This window comes from Somniosus microcephalus, chromosome 1 (assembly GCF_052327205.1).
Source record: "Somniosus microcephalus isolate GS21.2 chromosome 1, FLI_Smic_1.0, whole genome shotgun sequence".
Lineage (NCBI taxonomy): Eukaryota > Metazoa > Chordata > Chondrichthyes > Squaliformes > Somniosidae > Somniosus > Somniosus microcephalus.
In genome coordinates this window covers 122,122,566-122,141,999 of record NC_140987.1, presented here as the reverse complement: position 1 = coordinate 122,141,999, position 19,434 = coordinate 122,122,566, and the positions used below count along the sequence as shown (strand labels likewise).

The window sequence follows — 19,434 nt, the reverse complement described above, 5'->3', positions numbered from 1 at the left end:
AAATATATATATATATAAAATGTATTATATTATAAAGACTCTGCTATCTCTTCCCTAACTTCTTTTAATGTGTGAATGCCTCTGCTATCTCTTCCCCAATTTATTTTAATGTGCTTGGATGCAAGGGTTTTACCCCTCTATGTTTGATTAGTTTGTAAATTATCTCCCCTTTTCTATCTTGAATGTGTGTCTTTATATTTTTTTTTGATCTCTGCTTCTGATGTCAAGTCCACCATGCTAGTCTCCCTGGTAAATACTGAGGCAAAATAATTATTTAATATTTCTGTCATTTCCTGAGAGTTTGTCTTGTGTACCCTAGTGGCCAATCCCTATCCTGATTTTTCTTTTGTTATTTATGTGTCTGTAGAATACTTTACTATTTGTTTTTATATTTCTTGATAATTTAATTTTGTAGTTTCTCTTTGTCTTCCTAATTGTTTTTTTGACTTCTTTCCTAACCTTTCAAATTCCCTTTCGTCATCCTCTCCTTTGTTGTCTATGTACTTAGTGTATGCCTTTTTCTTTTGTTTAAATGTTGTCATTATTTAAATTCATCCATGGTGTGTCATTACTGCTAGTTTGCTCTGGCTTTTTAGTAGGATATTTTTCTCCTGGACTCTATTGATCACCATTTTAGATGTTTCCCACTGCTGTTCTATTTCTTTGTCAGTAATTTTTTCCAGTTTATTTTCCCTAGTTCCATTCTCATCCCCTTATCATCTTTTTTCCATTTTATTTCTTTGGATTTTGGCTTATGTACGTCCTTCTCAATCTTTATCTTAAACTTCATTATGTTGTGATTGCTATTGCCTAGATGTTCCCCTATGCTTACTTCTCTACATGGGAATGCCTTTGATAGCAGTAGAGTCATGCAACTGTCACTTATGGTAAATGTGATTTAAAAAGCCAAGGTGACTTAATAAACAAATATGCACATTTTGCAGCTGCAACATTTTGTGCTTCTCAAATATAAAATAATTAAAGTTAAAATGATCCACTGAATATTTCCTATAATATCCTCTGACTGAAATAACAATAGAAAATGCTGGAAATACTCAGCAGGCCAGGCAGCATCCGTGGAGAGAGAAACAGAGTTAACGTTTCAGGTCTGGGACCCTTCATCAGAACTGGAAAAAGCTGGAGATGTGATAGATATTAAGCAGGTGCAGAGGCGGGGGGGGGGGGGGTGGTTAGGAGGGGAGGAATGAATTGAAAGAACACCCTGTACTTTTGTAAGAGGCAGGAAAGATAAAATGTTGCAAATGGGAATGACAAAAAACATACTGCATGAAAAATGGGGGCAGGGATAATTATCTGAAATTGCTGAACTCAATGTTGAGTCCGACAGGCTCCAAAGTGCCCAATCGAAAGATGAGGTGCTGTTCCTCGAGCTTACGTTGAGCTTCATTGGAACAATGCAATAGGCCGAGGACAGAGAGATCAGAGTGAGAGTGAAGCGGTGAATTAAAGTGACAGGCGACCGGAAGCTCAGAGTCACCCATACGGACTGAACGGAGGTGTTCCGCAAAGCGGTCGCCCAATCTGCGTTTGGTCTCCCCAATGTATAGGAGACCGCATCGTGAGCAGCGAATACTGTATATTAAATTGCAAGAAGTACAAGTAAATCGCTGTTTCACCTGGAAGGGGTGTTTGGGGCCCTGGACAGTGGGAAGGGAGGAGGTAAAAGGGCATGTGTTGCATCTCCTGCGCTTGCACAAGGGCTGTTGGGGGTGATTGAAGAGTGGACCAGGGTGTCGCGGAGGGAGCGGTCCTTTCAGAATGCTGAAAGGGGAGGTGAGGGAAAGATGTGTTTGGTGGTGGGATCACGTTGGAGGTGGCGGAAATGGCGGAGGATGATCCGTTGAATGTGGAGGCTGGTGGGGTGAAAGGTAAGGATAAGGGGAACCCTATCGTGGTTCTGGGAGGGAGGGGAAGTGCGGGAAATAGAACGGACACGGTCAAGGGCCGTGTCAACCACGGTAGAGGGGAATCCTCAGTTGAGGAAAAAAGAAGACATGTCGGAAGCACTAGTAGGAAGGTGGCATCGTCAGAACAGACGTGGCGGAGACGGAGCAACTGGGAGAATGGAATAGAGTCCTTACAGGAAGCGGGGTGGGAGGAAGTGTAGTCCAGGTAGCTGTGGGAGTCGGTGGGCTTGTCGTGGATGTTTGTTGAAAGCCGATCGCCAGAAATGGAGACGGACAAGTCAAGGAAGGGAAGGGAAGAGAAGAGTCGGAGATGGACCATGTGAAGGTGAGGGAAGGGTGGAAATTGGAAGTAAAGTGAATGAACTTATCTAGTTCAGGGCGAGAGCAAGAAACGGCACCAATACAGTCATCGATGTACCGGAAAAAGAGGTGAGGGAGGGGACCTGAGTAGGACTGGAACAAAGAATGTTCCACATATCCCATGAACAGGCAGGCATAGCTAGGGCCCATGCGGGTTCCCATAGCAACACCTTTAATTTGGAGGAAGTGAGTGGAGTCAAAGGAGAAGTTGTTCAATGTGAGAACAAGTTCAGCCAGGCGGAGGAGGGTGGTGGTGGATGGGGACTGGTTGGGCCTCTGTTCAAGGAAGAAACGGAGTGCCCGAAGGCCATCCTGGTGGGGGATGGAGGTGTAGAGGGATTGGACGTCCACAGTGAAAAGGAGACGGTTGGGGCCAGGAAACTGGAAACGGTTAAAGTGACGGAAGGCGTCGGAAGAGTCGCTGAAGTTTAATTCTCTTCACACTCATTGCTCCACCCCCTAATTTATACTCTGGTTCAGTAATAATTCTGCAGTTCTCAAAGGGTTTAAAATCTAACCAATTCCCATTCTACTTAAATATCAACTAAGTAGAACTATTTAAATAGCACTGAGTAGGGCATTTGTGGGATAAGTAATTATACATTATAACGTTCTTGCTGCGTAAGTATCGAAGGACTAGTTTCCAGTTAATTTATACCCCCATTTCATCATTAAGTGAACATTTATCCTGAAATGTAATGCAAGTTGTAATTTTTAGTATCTGGGATAAATTCTGGGTGGAAGTGAGAGAGCGAGAGAAAGAAAGTGATCGGAAGGACTTGCAAGACTACTTGGTGCATCATTTTACTAATACACTGAAAATGAATTGTGGCAAATTTCTCAGTCCTGACGAAGGGTCTTCGACCTGAAATGTTGACTCTGTTTCTCTCTCCACGGATGTTGCCTGGCCTGCTGAGTTTTTCCAATGTTTTCTGTTGTTATTTCGGATTTCCAGCATCTGCAGTATTTTGCTATCGTATGAATTGTGGCAAAGCTGGTTAACAAAAACCTGTATAACAGTTTTTCAACGAAGTATTTCAGACTAGTTGGGGGGGGGGGGGGGGGGGGTAAATAAAAATAAAAAACACAACAGAACTAGGAGAACCTATTTTCTTTTCTAAAAATCTAAGTACTTCAAAGTTAATCCAGTCATTTTAGTCACTTACCCAGTCAATTTTAACATAAGAAATAAGAGGAGTAGGCCATACGGCCCCTCGAGCCTGCTCCGCCATCGACCTCAACTCCACTTTCCCGCCCGATCTCATATCCCTTGACTCCCCTAGAGTCTAAAAATCTATCTATCTCAGCCTTGAATATACTCAAAGCGTCAGCAGATGACTCTACATAACCAGAATGACTAAAGTTTTTATTCAGCACTCCCTTTTTGAGAATGGTATGGGGTTCTTCTAGTTCTCTTTAAAATAATGAACATACTAAATAGCTTTTCCTCGCCACCTCTCTACCTCTCTTTCCTCCTTTAAGATGCTCCTTAAAGCCTACCTCTTTGACCAAGCTTTTGGTCATCTGCCCTAATTTGTCCCTACGTGGCTTGGTGTCAAATTATGTTTTAGGACACTCCTGTGAAGCGCCTTGGAATGTTTTACTATGTTAAAGGTGCTATACAAGTTGTTGTTTGCTTGCGGCACCACAGATACAAATAGAGTAACTCAAATTCTAAATGCTTTTAGGCCTAAAAGCAGGGAAGTTATGATGAACCTTTATAAAACACTGGTTCAGCCTTAGAGAGGGTGCAGAAAAGATTTACGAGAATAATTCCAGGGATGAGAGACTTCAGTTACGTGGATAGACTGGAGAAGGTTGGGTTGTTCTCTTTAGAGCAGAGAAAGTTGAGAGGAGATTTGATAGAGGTGTTCAAAATCATGAGGGGGTCTAGACAGAGTAGATAAGAGAGAAACTGTCGCCACTGGCGGAAGGGTCGAGAACGAGAGGACACAGATTTAAGGTGATTGGCAGAAGAACCAAAGGCGACATGAGGGAAAACTTTTTTTACGCAATGAGTGGTTAGGATCTGGAATTCACTGCCTAAAAAGGTGGTGGAGGCAGATTCAATTGTGGCTTTCAATAGGGAATTGGATAAGTACCTGAAGGAAAAAAATTTACAGGGCTATGGGGAAAGGGTCTAGCTAAAGTGCTCTTGCAGAGAGCCGGCACAGGCTCGACGGGCCGAATGGCCTCCTTCTGTGCTGTAACCATTCTATGATTCTAAAAATGGGTACAGTAACCTAATGATTATGGTACTGGACCAGCAATCCAAACGTTGAGAGTGTAAATCCCACCATGGTAAGTTGTGAAACTTATTTCAGTAAATCTGGTAATATATGGGCTAGGACCAGAAAAATAACCATGAAAGCTGCTGGATTATTGTAAAAAACCTAATGTTCTTCAGGGAAAGTAACAACCTGCCTTGTCTGGCCTGTATATGCCTCCAGTCATATTTGGTTGACTCAATGCTTTCAAGGCAACTAGGGATGGACAATTAAAACTGCTGTACCAGTGTTGCTCACATCCCAAGAACAAATATGAAAAAAAAGTTCCAGAATCATTGCTGCAAGACAGAAGCCACTTGCCTCTGCTCTACTGACTGAGCCGATTATCTTCATATCAGATACATGGCTCAGATAACAACATTAAATTTGAGTATGTGGTCAAATATGTTAATCATCTTACTTATTATGATATAAGCACGATGCTTCAGAGCATGTGATGAAAGTTTTTTTTAAATCCTGTTTAGAAGAATCTTAATATTACTGCAGGTCTTAGTTTTATCACATCCAAATAGTTTCAAGCTGCAGTAAATAAAATGAAGGCGGCCCGGGATATATTGCCAAATTGGTAGAGTTCAGATATCTAGAGTTTGAAGCTGTACAGCGATCTAGTCAGACTGTACCTGGTCTGGTACCATGCTGGTCTGGTAACGGCTTCATAAGAGGGCCATCTCGGTCCTATAAACAGTGCAGAGAAGAGCAACGAGATAGATTCCCCTTGCCAGGGGTAAGCGGCAAGGAATGATTTAATGAGCAAGGCCTCTTAAGCCTCAGAGACATATCAGAGGGGACTACAATACCTAACAAGTTAAAGAAAATAATCAGGTACAGCAGGGCAACAGGACAAAAGGGTGTAAGTTCAGCATTGTGAAGAGCAAATTTAGAACAGATGCCAAGAAGTATTTCCTTACACAGAGGGTAATCAACAGTTAGGATAGGTGCGGTTAAGGCACATGACTCATTTAAGAAACCGGTAGATTTTGTAATTGAAAGACAGTAGGAGTCATATTCCGGAAAGACAGAATCAAATAGGCCAAATCTAACTTAAGATCCTGTGTATCCCATTAACAGTACTTCTGACTCAGTACCACTGCAAAAACCATCCATGGTGAGTCTGAATAGCTGCCACAGTACAGTTCCTTTGTAAAGGGCTTTGCATTGATTTCAGTGTGAACTCCATTCTATTTTGAGTTTTAATGTATAATCATTTTAGGCATCCAAATAGACTCTAAATACTGCAGGAAAGCTGCAGAAAATACTAGTACAGGTCACTTTAGTCTATAATATGATGCAGATCAAAGTCTGGACTACATGCTTCAGTATTTATAATATACAATAGATATTTACAATAAAGTACAGAAACTGATGGAAAACACTGCTAGCGTATGTATATAACTAGTGTACACACCATCCTGGATTACTTCTTCATCTGATTCTCTTTTATCCTTTGTGTATTCTAAAGTATAAGAAAGACCACTGCACCCTCTGGTTCGAACACCAATCTTCAATCCAATCTACAACAGAACACAAGAACATAAGAAATAGGAGCAGGAGTAGGCCAGATGGCCCCTAGAGTCTGCTTCGCCATTCAATAAGATCATGGCTGATCTTCTACCTCAACTCCACTTTCCCGCCCTTTCCCCATATCCCCTGATGTCCAAAAATCTATCTATTTCAGTTTTGAATGTAATCAACAACTGAGCATCCACAGCCCTCTGAGGTAGAGAATTCAATTTTGAGGTTATTAAAGGCGAGAGGAACACTTTCCCACATTTGATTCCCAGTGTCAATATCAAGTATGGACCAGATGCAAAGCAAAAGTTCTTCCACTATGTTTCAACACCATAGGCCTGATTTTAACTTCAGGTGGGTTGGTGGTGAGCCAAGGTGAGGCCCTGCTCCATAATGGAAAGAAAAACTAGGACTGATTCTTTTCTGTCCCGGGTTGGGCTGGTGGGGTAGCACAGGAGCTTCCCCGCTCGGGCCAGAGTTAAGATTGCTGTTGGGTTGTGATGACTTAATCGGAATCCGACATGCATATGTAAAGAAGGAACTCGCCGGCTTTGCCGTTTCCTTGCCGTCTGCTCAGGAGATCAGGTTCAAATTGCAGACTGGATAATCATGGCGGTTCCAGGGCGGGTGAGTAACTTGGTATTTTACCTGCCTTCCTGCAAGGGTAGGATTAAAATTGCTCCCTCCCCCCCACCATATCTTTAAGTCTGGCTTTAGTAGAGCAGTTCCCTCCTGCACCAGTGATATTTTCACTTCTTATGCCAGCCAACCCTATGGCCTCCCTGGGAGGTTCAGATAGGAGGAGTAAAGCAGCACCATTGAAATAAAGAAGCAAGAACATGACAGTAATTAGGGTATCAGAAAATGTGTGCTTCAATAGACTTTTAATATATTATATATAGAACATATAAATACACAGATGTATTAGTTTACATTTGCTGCTGCTGACATTTTGATGTTGTGAGTCAGGCCCCGACATACCAGCTCTCAGAATACAAGGTTGCTTTGGCTGGTGTATTTGGACACAATTATTTTAGGTCGATTCTGCCTTACCCTAAATGGAATATCTTTATTCTATCAAATATTAGAGGTCAGGAAATGGCTCAAAGACACGAAATTCTTGCTATTGGTTATGTAGCTGCTCTAACTTCATTAAGAATGTGGTGACAAGTTAGACTCTGAGGCTTGCACAGCACTCATCCATCACAATATCATCTCTTGGTGGTCCATGAGGGAAATAATAAACACCCCAAGTGTGGGGGGGGATTGGAATTAAAAATGAAACAGTGAAACAAAGCCAAATTACCAAACTATCATCCAGTTACAGAGTGACACAGGACTAGGAGCATGTCCCTCGACCATCTTTGACAAGCTAGTTGAACGTCTCAGAGACTCCCCTTGTGGAATAAACAAGCGCCTCATGACTCTACGGCTCACCCTAGCCTGGAACCAGTGCACTGCGGTCATCAGTGCGTACGCCCCAACACTGGAAGCCACAGACGAGACCAAAGAGGAATTCTACTCCAGCCTCGAACAATCCCTGTCCCGAGACCCGACGGGCGACAAGCTGATCCTCCTTGGAGACTTTAACGCCAGATATGGAAAGGACACAGACCTCTGGGGAGGTGTGATCAGCAGAGAGGGGGTAGGAAAAGCCAACTCCAACGGTACCCGCCTCCTGACGAAATGCTTAGAACATGGCCTTGTCATAACCAACACCTTGTTCCATCAGAGCCTCCAAATAGTAATATGGAGGTGAGGGAAGGCATAAAAAGGGAAATTAGAGAAGCGTGCGATAAGAGCACAGCTGTCATCATGGGTGACTTTAATTTACATATTGATTGGACTACCCAAATTAGTAAAAATTCTGAGGAGGAGGAATTCCTGGAATGTTTTCGGGACGGTTATCTGGACCAATATGTCGAGGAGCCGACTCGAGATCAGGCCATTTTAGACTGGGTATTGTGCAATGAGAAGGGACTTATCAGCAATCTTCTTGTACGAGGCCCCTTGGGTCAGAGCGATCATAATATGATCGAGCTCTCAGTCGAGATGGAGAGTGAGGAAATTGAATCAGAGACTAAGGTCCAGAACTTAAATAAAGGGAATTACGAGGGTATGAGACGGGAATTGGGTAAGATTGATTGGGTGGTGTTTCTGGGGGGATTGACAGTGGATAGACAATGGCAAGCATTCAAAGATAGAATGGAAGAATTCCAGAACATGTTTATACCGGTTTGGCATAAAAATAAACCTAAAAAGGTGACTCAACCGTGGATAACGAGGGAAATTAGGGACAGCATAAAATCAAAAAAAAGGGCATATCAACTGGCAAAAAAAAGCACCAGACCGGAAGATTGGGGGCAGTACAGGATACAGCAAAAGAGGACAAAGGGATTAATCAGGAAGGGGAAAATAGAATACGAAAGTAAACTTGCAGCAAACATAAAGACAGACTGCAAAAGCTTTTATCGGTATATCAGGAGGAAAAGACTGGTAAAATCCCAAGTCGGTCCCTTGCAGTCCGATTCGGGAGAATATATAATGGAGAATAAGGAAATGGCAGACCAATTAAACTCATACTTTGGTTCTGTATTCACAAAGGAGGACACAAATAACCTCCCAGGAATATCGGCAAACATAGGGACTAATGAGAGGGAGGAGCTGACAGAAATTAGTATCTCTAGGGATATGGTGTTGGGTAAGTTGAGGGGACTGAAGGCCGACAAATCCCCGGGGCCTGATAAACTACATCCTAGGGTACTTAAGGAGGTGGCCCTGGAGATAGCAGATGCTCTAAGGATCATCTTCCGGAACTCCATTGACTCGGGAACAGTACCCGTGGATTGGAGGGTAGCTAATGTTACCCCAATATTTAAAAAGGGGGGTAGAGAGAAAGCAGGGAATTATAGACCAGTAAGCCTTACATCGGTTGTGGGCAAAATGCTAGAGTCCATTATTAAGGATAAAATAGCGGAGCACTTGACAAATGGGGAAAGGATCGGACAGAGTCAACATGGATTTACAAAGGGTAAATCGTGTTTGACTAATCTGCTGGAATTTTTTGAGGAAGTAACTGGTAAAATAGATGGGGGAGAGCCAGTGGATGTGGTGTACCTTGACTTCCAGAAAGCCTTCGATAAGGTTCCACACAAAAGATTATCATGCAAAATTAAGGCTCATGGGATTGGGGGCAAAGTATTAACGTGGATAGAGAACTGGCTGGCGGATAGAAAACAGAGAGTTGGAATAAACGGCTCGTTTTCGGAGTGGCAGGCAGTGACCAGCGGGGTGCCGCAAGGATCTGTCCTGGGACCCCAGCTGTTCACAATATATATAAATGATCTGGCTCAGGGAATTGGATGCAATATTTCCAAATTCGCTGACGACACTAAACTAGGAGGGGTGGGCTCTGATGAGGATGTCAGGAGGCTACAGTGCGATTTGGACAGGTTGGGGGACTGGGCGGATACGTGGCAGATGCACTATAATGTGGATAAATGCGAGGTTATCCACTTTGGGGGTAAAAACAGGAGGGTGGATTATTATCTAAATGGCAATAGATTGGGAGATGGGGAAGTGCAGAGGGACCTGGGTGTTCTTGTGCACCAGTCACTGAAGGAGAGCATGCAGGTGCAACAGGTGATTAAGAAGGCAAATGGTATGTTGGCCTTCATATCAAGGGGGTTCGAGTATAGGAATAGGGATACCTTACTACAGCTGTACAAGGTGCTGGTGAGACCACATCTGGAGTATTGTGTACAGTTTTGGTCGCCCCATCTGCGGAAGGATGTTCTTGCCATGGAAAGAGTGCAGCGGCGATTCACCAGGCTGATACCTGGAATGGCGGGAATGACCTACGAGGAGAGATTGAATAGTTTGGGCTTGTACTCACTGGAGTTTAGAAGATTGAGAGGGGATCTCATCGAAACATATAAAATTATGGCAGGCCTGGACAGGCTGAATTCAGAGAGAATGTTTCCAATGGCAGGGGAGCACAGAACCAGGGGCCACAGTCTAAAAATAGCGGGCAAATCATTTAAAACAGAGATGAGGAAGAATTTCTTCACTCAAAGAGTGGTGAGCCTGTGGAATTCCCTGCCACAGAGGGCTGTGAAGGCTAATTCAATAAATATTTTCAAGAGAGAATTGGATATATTTCTGAAGGCTAAGGGGATTAAGGGTTACGGAGAAAAGGCGGGGACGGGGTACTGAACTGGTAAGATCAGCTATGATCTCAGACGAAGATCAGCCATGATCTCATTGAATGGCGGAGCAGGCTCGAAGGGCCGAATGGCCTACTCCTGTTCCTATCTCTATGTTTCTATGTTACAAGGCTTCATGGCAACACCCTCGCTCCAAGCACTGGCATCTGCTGGACTATGTCATTGTCCGAGCGAGGGACCTCAAGGACATTCGCATCACCCGTGCCATGAAAGGAGCGGACGACTGCTGGACAGACCACCGCCTAATCCGCTCTGTCATCTCCATCAACGTAGCACCAAAACAGCGGCAGCAACAGAAGCAATGCCGCAGGAAAATCAACGCTGGAGCATTCAAAGGCCCTGCTAAGAAAGCCCTATTAAACCTGTGCCTCACAACCAACCTGACGACTCCCAGTGATTCAGAGACAGAGTGCCCACAGCGCCTGGTCTGCACTCAAGGCCTCCATAATCAGCACCTGTGAAGAGACACTCGGTCACTCGACTAGGAAACACCAAGACTGGTTCGACGAGAACGACCAGTGGATCCAGGAGCTAATAAGCCGCAAGTGCAAGGCATTCCTGATCTGGAAACAACAACAGAACTCGAGAGCAAGAAAGCAGCTCTACAGACGCCTGAAAGCCGAGGTCCAACAAAAAACGCGCGACCTAAAGAACAGATGGTGGGTGGAGAAAGCGCAGGAGATCCAGTAACTAGCTGACAACCACGACGTGCATGGATTCTTTAGCGCAGTCAAGACCACCTACGGCCCAAGCACCCAAGGTCCTACCCCACTGCGGGCCAAGAATGGAGGGGTACTCGTCAAGGACAGAGAGGCAGTCAGTGCCCGCTGGAAGGAGCACTTCGAAGATCTCCTTAACCGAGACTCTGTCTTCAACACGAGTGTCCTCAACTCCATCCCGCAGCATGCTACCCGCCACCACCTCAGCACAACCCCAGCCCGGCATGAAGTTGAAAAGGCCACCCGACAACTGAAGAACAACAAGGCCTCAGGAGCAGATGGAATCCCCGCCGAGGCGCTAAAACATGGCGGAGAAGCACTACTGGCGTGAATACATTAACTCATTTCTCTTATTTGGAAGGAGGAGAGCATGCCAGGGGATCTCTGAGACACCGTAATCGTGAACATCTTCAAGAAAAGTGACAAGTCCGATTGCGGTAATTACAGAAGAGTCTCCCTGCTGTCTGCCACAGGAAAAGTCATCGCAAGAATCCTCCTCATTCGCCTTCTCCCAGTGGCTGAAGAGCTCCTTCCAGAGTCGCAATGCGGATTCCGCCCACTAAGGGGCACAATGGATATGATCTTCACCGCGCGTCAACTACAAGAGAAATGCAGGGAACAGCACCAACCGCTGTACATGGCTTCTTTGACCTCGCAAAGGCCTTCGACACTCAACCGTGAGAACATAAGAACATAAGAAGTAGGAGCAGGAGTAGGCCATACGGCCCCTTGGGCCTGCTCCGCCATTCAATAGGATCATGGCTGATCCGAATCTAGACTCACGTCCACTTCCCTGCCCTCTCCCCGTAACCCCTAATTCCCTTATCTGCTAGGAAAATGTCTATCTCCGTTTTAAATTTATTTAATGTTGCAGCTTCCACAACTCTCTGGGGTAGCAAATTCCATAGGTTTACTACCCTCTGAGTGAAGAAGTTTCTCCTCATCTCAGTTTTGAAAGGGCAGCCCCTTATTCTAAGGTTATGCCCTAGTACTAGTCTCACCCATCAGTGGAAACATCCTCACCGCATCCACCCGATCAAGCCCCCTCACAATCTTATATGTTTCGATAAGATCGCCTCTCATTCTTCTGAACTCCAATGAGTAGAGTCCCAACCTACTCAACCTTTCCTCATACGTCAACCCCCTCATCTCCGGAATCAACCAAGTGAACCTTCTCTGAACTGCCTCGAGAGCAAGTATATCTTTTCTTAAATATGGAAACCAAAACTACACGCAGTATTCCAGGTGTGGCCTCACCAATACCCTGTATAACTGCAGCAAGACTTCCCTGTTTTTATACTCCATCCCCCTTGCAATAAAAGCCAAGATTCCATTGGCCTTCCTGATCACCTGCTGCACCTGCATACTAACTTTTTGTGTTTCATGCACTAGGACCCCCAGATCCCTTTGTACTGTAGCACTTTGCAGTTTCTCTCCATTTAGATAATAACTTGCTCGTTGATTTTTTCTGCCGAAGTGCATAACCTCACACTTTCCAACATTATATTGCATCTGCCAAACCTCTGCCCACTCACTTAGCCTGTCTATGTCCTTTTGCAGGTTTTTTATGTCCTCCTCACTCACTGCTTTCCCTCCCATCTTTGTATCGTCGGCAAATTTGGATATGTTCCACTCGGTCCCTTCCTCCAAATCGTTAATATAGATTGTAAAGAGTTGGGGTCCCAGCACTGACCCCTGCGGAACACCACTAGTTACTGGTTGCCAGCCCGAGAACGAACCATTTATCCCAACTCTTTGTTTTCTGTTAGATAGCCAATCTTCCCCCATGCCAGTATATTACCCCCAATCCCATGATTTTTTACCTTGATCAGTAATCTTTTGTGTGGAACGTTGTCAAATGCCTTTTGGAAGTCCAAATACACTACATCCACTGGTTCCCCTTTATCCACCCTGTATGTTACGTCCTCAAAGAATTCAAGCAAATTTGTCAAACATGACTTCCCCTTCATAAAACCATGCTGACTCGGTTTTATTAAATTATGTTTATCCAAATGCTCTGTTACTGTTTCCTTAATAATGGACTTCAACATTTTGCCAACCACAGATGTTAGGCTAACTGGTCTATAGTTTCCAGCTTTTTGTCTACTTCCCTTCTTAAATAAGGGTGTTACATTAGCAGTTTTCCAATCTGCCGGGACCTTCCTGAATCCAGGGAGTTTTGGAAAATAATCACCAATGCATCCACAATCCCTACCGCCACTTCTCTCAAGACCCTAGGATGTAGGTCATCAGGTCCGGGGGATTTATCCGCCTTAAGTCCCATTATTTTACCGAGTACCATCTCCTTAGTGATTTTAATCGTGTTTAGCTCCTCCCCCCCCCCATTGCCCCCTGTTTGTCCAGTGTTGGGATATTTTTAGTGTCCTCTACTGTAAAGACTGATACAAAATATTTGTTCAGCGTCTTTGCCATCTCCATGATCCCCACCACTAGTTTCCCGGTCTCATCCTCTAAGGGACCAACGTTCACTTTAGCCACCCTTTTTCTTTTTATATAGCTGTAGAAACTCTTGCTATCTGTTTTTATATTTTTTGCTAGTTTACTTTCATAATCTATCTGCCCTTTCTTAATTAATCTTTTAGTTATTGTTTGCTGGCTTTTAAATGCTTCCCAATCTTCTATCCGCCACTAGATTTGGCTACTTTATATGCCCTTGTTTTCAGTCAGATACTATCCTTTATCACTTTACTAAGCCACGGATGGCTGTCTTTTCTTTTACTCCCCTTTTTCCTCAGTGGAATATATTTATCTTGAAAGATGTGAAATATCTCCTTGAATGTAGACCACTGCTCTTGTACCATCTTACACTTTAATCTGTTTTCCCAGTCCACTTTAGTCAATTCTACTCTCATACCTTCATAGTCTCCTTTATTTAAGCTCAGTACACTGGTTTGAGATCCAACTCTCTCACCCTCAAACTGAATTTGGAATTCAACCATATTATGGTCACTCATTCCAAGGGGATCCTTTACTAGGACATTTTTTATTAATCCTGTCTCATTACACAGGACCAGATCTAAGATTGCCTGCCCCCTGGTTGGTTCAGTTACATACTGCTCAAGGAACCCATCCCTAATACATTCTATGAACTCTTCCTCAAGGCTGCCATGCCCAATTTGATTAGTCCAGTCAATATGAAAGTTAAAATCCCCCATGATTATAGCTGTTCCCTTATTACAAGTCCCAACTATTTCCTGATTTATACTCCAACCAACAGAGTTGAAACTGTTAGGAGGCCTATAGACTACGCCCACTAGTGACTTTTTCCCCTTATTATTCCTTATCTCCACCCAAACTGTTTCACTATCCTGATCCTTTGACCCAATATCATTTCTGACTATTGCAGTGATTCCATCCTTGATTAACATAGCAACCCCACCTCTCTTTCCTTCCTGTCTGTCCTTCCTAATTGTCAAATACCCTTGTATGTTTAGTTCCCAGTCATGATCATCTTGCAGCCGTTATCTGTAATGGCCACCAGATCATACCCATGTGTAGTTATTTGTACCGTCAACTCATCTATTTTGTTACGAATGCTGCGTGCATTCAGATAAAGAACTTTCAAATATGTTTTCTGACAATTTATTCCTGCTTTTACCCCTTTTACTACTTTACCATTATACATTCTGTCCCTTCCTGACACGCTCTGGTTTTTAATTCCCCCACTGCTACCTTGCTTTATTGCCTTCTCCGCTGTCATTTTTATTTTTCGCTCTCTTAAAACCTCCCCCCCACTAATTAGTTTAAAGTCCCTCCCCCCCACTAATTAGTTTAAAGCCCACTCTACAGCCCTAGTTATTCAATTCACCAGGACTCTAGTCCCAGCACTGGCCAAGTGAAGTCCGTCCCAACGGAACAGCTCTCTCCCGTCCCAGTACTGATGCCAGTGTCCCAAGAAGCAAAACCCATTTCTCCCACACCAGTCTTTGAGCCACGCATTTAACTCTCTAATTTTATTTACCCTAGCCAAATTCGGCTGCCCTCAAAAGTTTTTCACCATCCTCCGCCTGCTTCACGACGTCAATGCAAGCAGTGAGCCTGACCAACGGATCCACCACAGGCCCAATTCACGTACGGACCGGGGCCAAGCAAGGCTGTGTCATCACGCCAACACTTCTCAATCTTCCTGGCTGCAATGCTCCATCTCATCCTCAGTAAGCTCCCTGCTGGAGTGGAGCTAATCTAAAGAACAAATGGGAAACTGTTCAGCCTCCGTTGTCTCCAGTCCAGATCCAAGGTCATTCCATCCTCTGTCATCGAATTACAGTATGCAGACGACGCTTGCGTCTGCGCACACTCTGAGGTCGAACTCCAAACCATCGTCAACACCTTCACTGAAGCATATGAGAGCATGGGCCTTACACTAAACATCCGTAAGACAAAGGTCCTCTACCAACCTGCCCCCGCCACACAGTACTGCTCCCTGATTATCAAAATCCATGGCGAGGCCTTGGACAACGTGGACCACTTTTCATACCTCAGGAGTCTACTGTCAACAAGGGCAGACATCGATGACTAAGTCCAACACCGCCTTCAGTGTGCCAGTACAGCCTTTGGTCGCCTGAGGAAGAGAGTGTTTGAAGACCAGGACCTCAAACCCTGCATCAAGCTCATGGTCTACAGAGCAGCAGTGATACCCACCCTCCTGTATGCTTCAGAGACATGGACCACGTACAGCAGGCACCTCAAAGCACTAAAGAGGTACCACCAACACTGCCTCCGCAAGGTCCTGCAAATCCATTGGCTGGATAGGCGCACTAACGTCAGTGTTCTCGCTCAGGCCAACATCCCCAGCATCGAAGCTTTGACCACGCTCGATCAGCTCTGATGGATGGGCCACATCGTCCCCATGCCCGATACGAGACTCCTAAAGCAAGCGCTCTACTCGGAGCTCCGACACGGCAAGAGAGCCCCAGGTGGGCAGAGGAAATGCTTCAAGGACACCCTCAAAGCCTCCTTGAAAAGTGCAACATCCCCACCGACACCTAGGAATCCCTGGCCCAAAACCGCAGAAAGTGGAGGAGAAGCATCCGGGAAGGCGTTGAACGCCTCGAGTCTCTTCGCCGGGAGCAAGCGGAAGCCAAGCGCCAACAGCGGAAGGAGCGCACGTCAACCCAAGCACCCCACCCACCCGCCCCTTCAACCACCGTCTGCCCCACCTGTGACAGAGCCTGCTGGTCCCGCATTGGACTCAGTCACCTGAGAACTCATTTTTAGTGTGGAAGCAAGTCATCCTTGGTTCCGAGGGACTGCCTAAGAGAACAGTGACATTTGAAAGGGGGCGGGGTAAGATTAGGACATGCCCAGAAGCAGTTCTTCATACAAATACTGATCAATGTATAGAATGGATCCTGGTAAAGTAGTGGAGGCAAAAACCCTAAAGCTTTTAAGAGCTGATATTGGCTAAATGAGCTTACTCATCAAAATCTATCTCGGGATCATAAATTCTTGACTTACATTTTGTAAAAAAAGTTGTTCACTTTCTTAATTACATTTTACTGTCCTATAAGTAATTAAACCATGCTATGATTAATAGATATCCTGCAAGGTTCCTTACCCTTTTAATCAATCACGTCCCAGCACTGTAAACATTATGGGTATCAAAAACTCAGGTTTCAGTAAAGGGTGGGGACATTTTCCCTCACATTCAGACATTTCTAAAACTTAGTTTTATCTTCATGTTATCATTTTTTTTTTTAATCTAAAAAAATAAATAGGCTATTCCCAGAACAGGGATACTGAAGATGAATAAATATATACCAACTGTAAAGTAGCTTTTAAATAATTTTAAGTTGTAACATTTAGATCATGAATTTGCTCTAATAATGTGAATAGAAACATAGAAGGAGCAGGAGTAGGCATTCAGCCCCTCGAGCCTGTTCCGCCATTTAATGAGATCATGGCTGATCATCCAAATTCAGTACCCTGTCCCTGCTTTCTCCCCATATCCATTGATCCCTTTAGCCTTAAGAAATATATCTAACTCCTTCTTGAATATATTTAATGAATTGGCCTCAACTGCCTTCTGTGGTAGAGAATTCCACTGGTTCACCACTCTCTGGGTGAAGAAATTCCTCCTCATCTCAGTCCTAAATGGTTTACCCCTTATCCTTAGACTGTGACCCCTGGTTCTGGACTCCCCCGATATCGGGAACATCCTTCCTGCATCTAGTCTGTCTAGTTCTGTTAGAATTGTATAAGTTTCAATGAGATCCCCTCTCATTCTTCTAAACTCTAGCAAATATCAGCCTAATCGACCCAATCTCTCCTCATACGTCATTCCTGCCATCCCAGGTATCAGTCTGGTGAATCTTCGCTGCACTCCCTCCATGGCAAGAACATCCTTCCTCAGATAAGGTGACCAAAACTGCACACAATACTCAAGGTGTGGTCTCACCAAGGCCCTGTACAACTGCAGCAAGACATCCTTGCTCCTGTACTTGAATCCTCTCGCTATGAAGGCCAACATACCATTTGCCTTCTTAAACGCCTGCTGCACCTGCATGCTTACCTTCAGCGACTGGTGCACAAGGACACCCAGGTCTCGTTGCACTTCCCCTTTTCCTAATCTATTGCCGTTCAGTTAATAATCTGTCTTCCTGTTTTTGCCACCGAAGTGGATAACCTCGCATTTATCCACATTATACTCCATTTGCCATGCATATGCCCAATCACCCAGCCTGTCCAAATCATACTGGAGTTTCTCTGCATCCTCCTCGCAGCACACACGCCCACCCAGCTTTGTGTCGTCTGCAAACTTGGAGATATTACATCTAGTTTCCTCGTCTAGATCATTTATATATATATATTTTGTGAATAACTGGGGTCCTAGCACCGATCCCTGCGGTACCCCACTAGTCTTAATGTTTCACTGAAAGGAGAATTCTAACATAAGTTAAGAATTATTGAAGATTTGTTCTTGGGACAAGTACAAGAAAGCAGTACCAAGTTGAATTCTATTTCTTTCAGATGTTACCAAAGGAAAGTTTAAAAACTATTGTGCATTATTTAAATAGCATCACTATGTAACTAGTGCTGCAAAGAGAAATTCTGTTAATGTATGGTCATATTCTTGTATTTGTAACACTGCCTATCTTTTATTTATTTTGGACAGACAGTAAAAGATGATGTATACCTGATAATACTTACATATTCAGGCTTTTCTTGAAGCAGACGCTTAATTTTATTAACAGCCAAAGGAGTCTAGGTAAGAAGAAAAAAAAGTTTAAATGTTTAAAAATGGTTCCAATTTTTAATTATCACCCACAGTTTAAAACTCCATCAATATGTTCCAACAAAAATGATAACCATGAACTCTATTTACTGTACATATAATCTGGGAACTATGGATATTTCTCATACTTCCACCAGTGACATCATAATTATTCAGTTGGAGACCATGACTACTTTCTTACTCACTTCCCATCTATTTCCCCACAATTGAATTTATCCATTTTCTTCCACGCAAAGCCTACTTGAAGCTGTAATTGTTGCCTCAGGTTGAGAATGCGATACGCCTGGTGCTGCTCCTGGCATGCTCTTCTGCACTCCTCATTGAACCAGGTTTGGCCCCCTGGCTTGATATAATGGTAGAGTGAGGGATATCCCAGGCCATGAGGTTACAGATTGTGGTAGTATACAATTCCGCTCCTGCTGATGGCTCACAGTGTCTCTTGGATGCCCAGTTTTGAGCTGCTAGATCTGTTCGGAATCTATCCTATTTAGCACGGTGGTAATGCCACACAACACGAAGGAGGGTGTCCTCAGTGTGAAGGCGGGACTTCGTCTCCATAAGGACTGTGCGGTGGTCACTGCTACCAATACTGCCATGGACCGATACATCTGTGACAGGTAAATTGCTGAGGACGAGATCAAGTAGGTTTTTCCCTTGTGTTGGTTCTCTCACCATCTGCCGCAGGCCCAGTCTGGCAGATATGTCCTTCAGGGCTCGGCCAGCTGTCAGTAGTGGTGCTACTGAGCCACTCTTGGTGATGGACATTGAAGTACCCCACCCAGAATATGTTCTGTTCCCTTGCTACACTCAGTGCTTCTTCCAAGTGGTGTTCAACAATGTACTGATTCATCAACTGAGGGAGGGCGGTAGGTGGTAACGAGCAGGGGGTTTCCTTGCCCATGTTTGACCTGTAGCCATGAGACTTCATGGGGTCCAGAGTCAATGTTGAGGACTCCCAGGGCCACTCCCTCCCGACTGTATACCACTGCACCACCACCTCTGGTGAGTCCGTCCTGCGGTGACAGCATGTTCAAGGACTTTAGAGAGGAAAGGGAGATTGGAGATGGGGCGGTATTTGCAAGGACAAAGGCACCAAGTGTTGTTTTTTTTGAGGAGAGAGATGATGACACAGATTTGAAGGGGAGGGGG

At 44.4% G+C, this 19,434-nt stretch overlaps 1 protein-coding gene across 1 annotated transcript in view; it reads right to left on the bottom strand.

Annotated features, from left to right (window-relative positions):
• Positions 1–19,434, bottom strand: part of LOC147124335 (iron-sulfur cluster assembly 1 homolog, mitochondrial-like) — a 72,203-nt gene that overhangs the window by 15,178 nt on the left and 37,591 nt on the right. Inside the window, exons 3-4 of the mRNA XM_086003306.1 lie at positions 18,201–18,254; positions 5,982–6,087 (exon numbers count right to left, since the gene is read on the bottom strand). Of these exons, the coding sequence (XP_085859432.1) occupies positions 5,982–6,087; positions 18,201–18,254 (160 nt within the window). The remainder of the gene's footprint in view (positions 1–5,981; positions 6,088–18,200; positions 18,255–19,434) is intronic.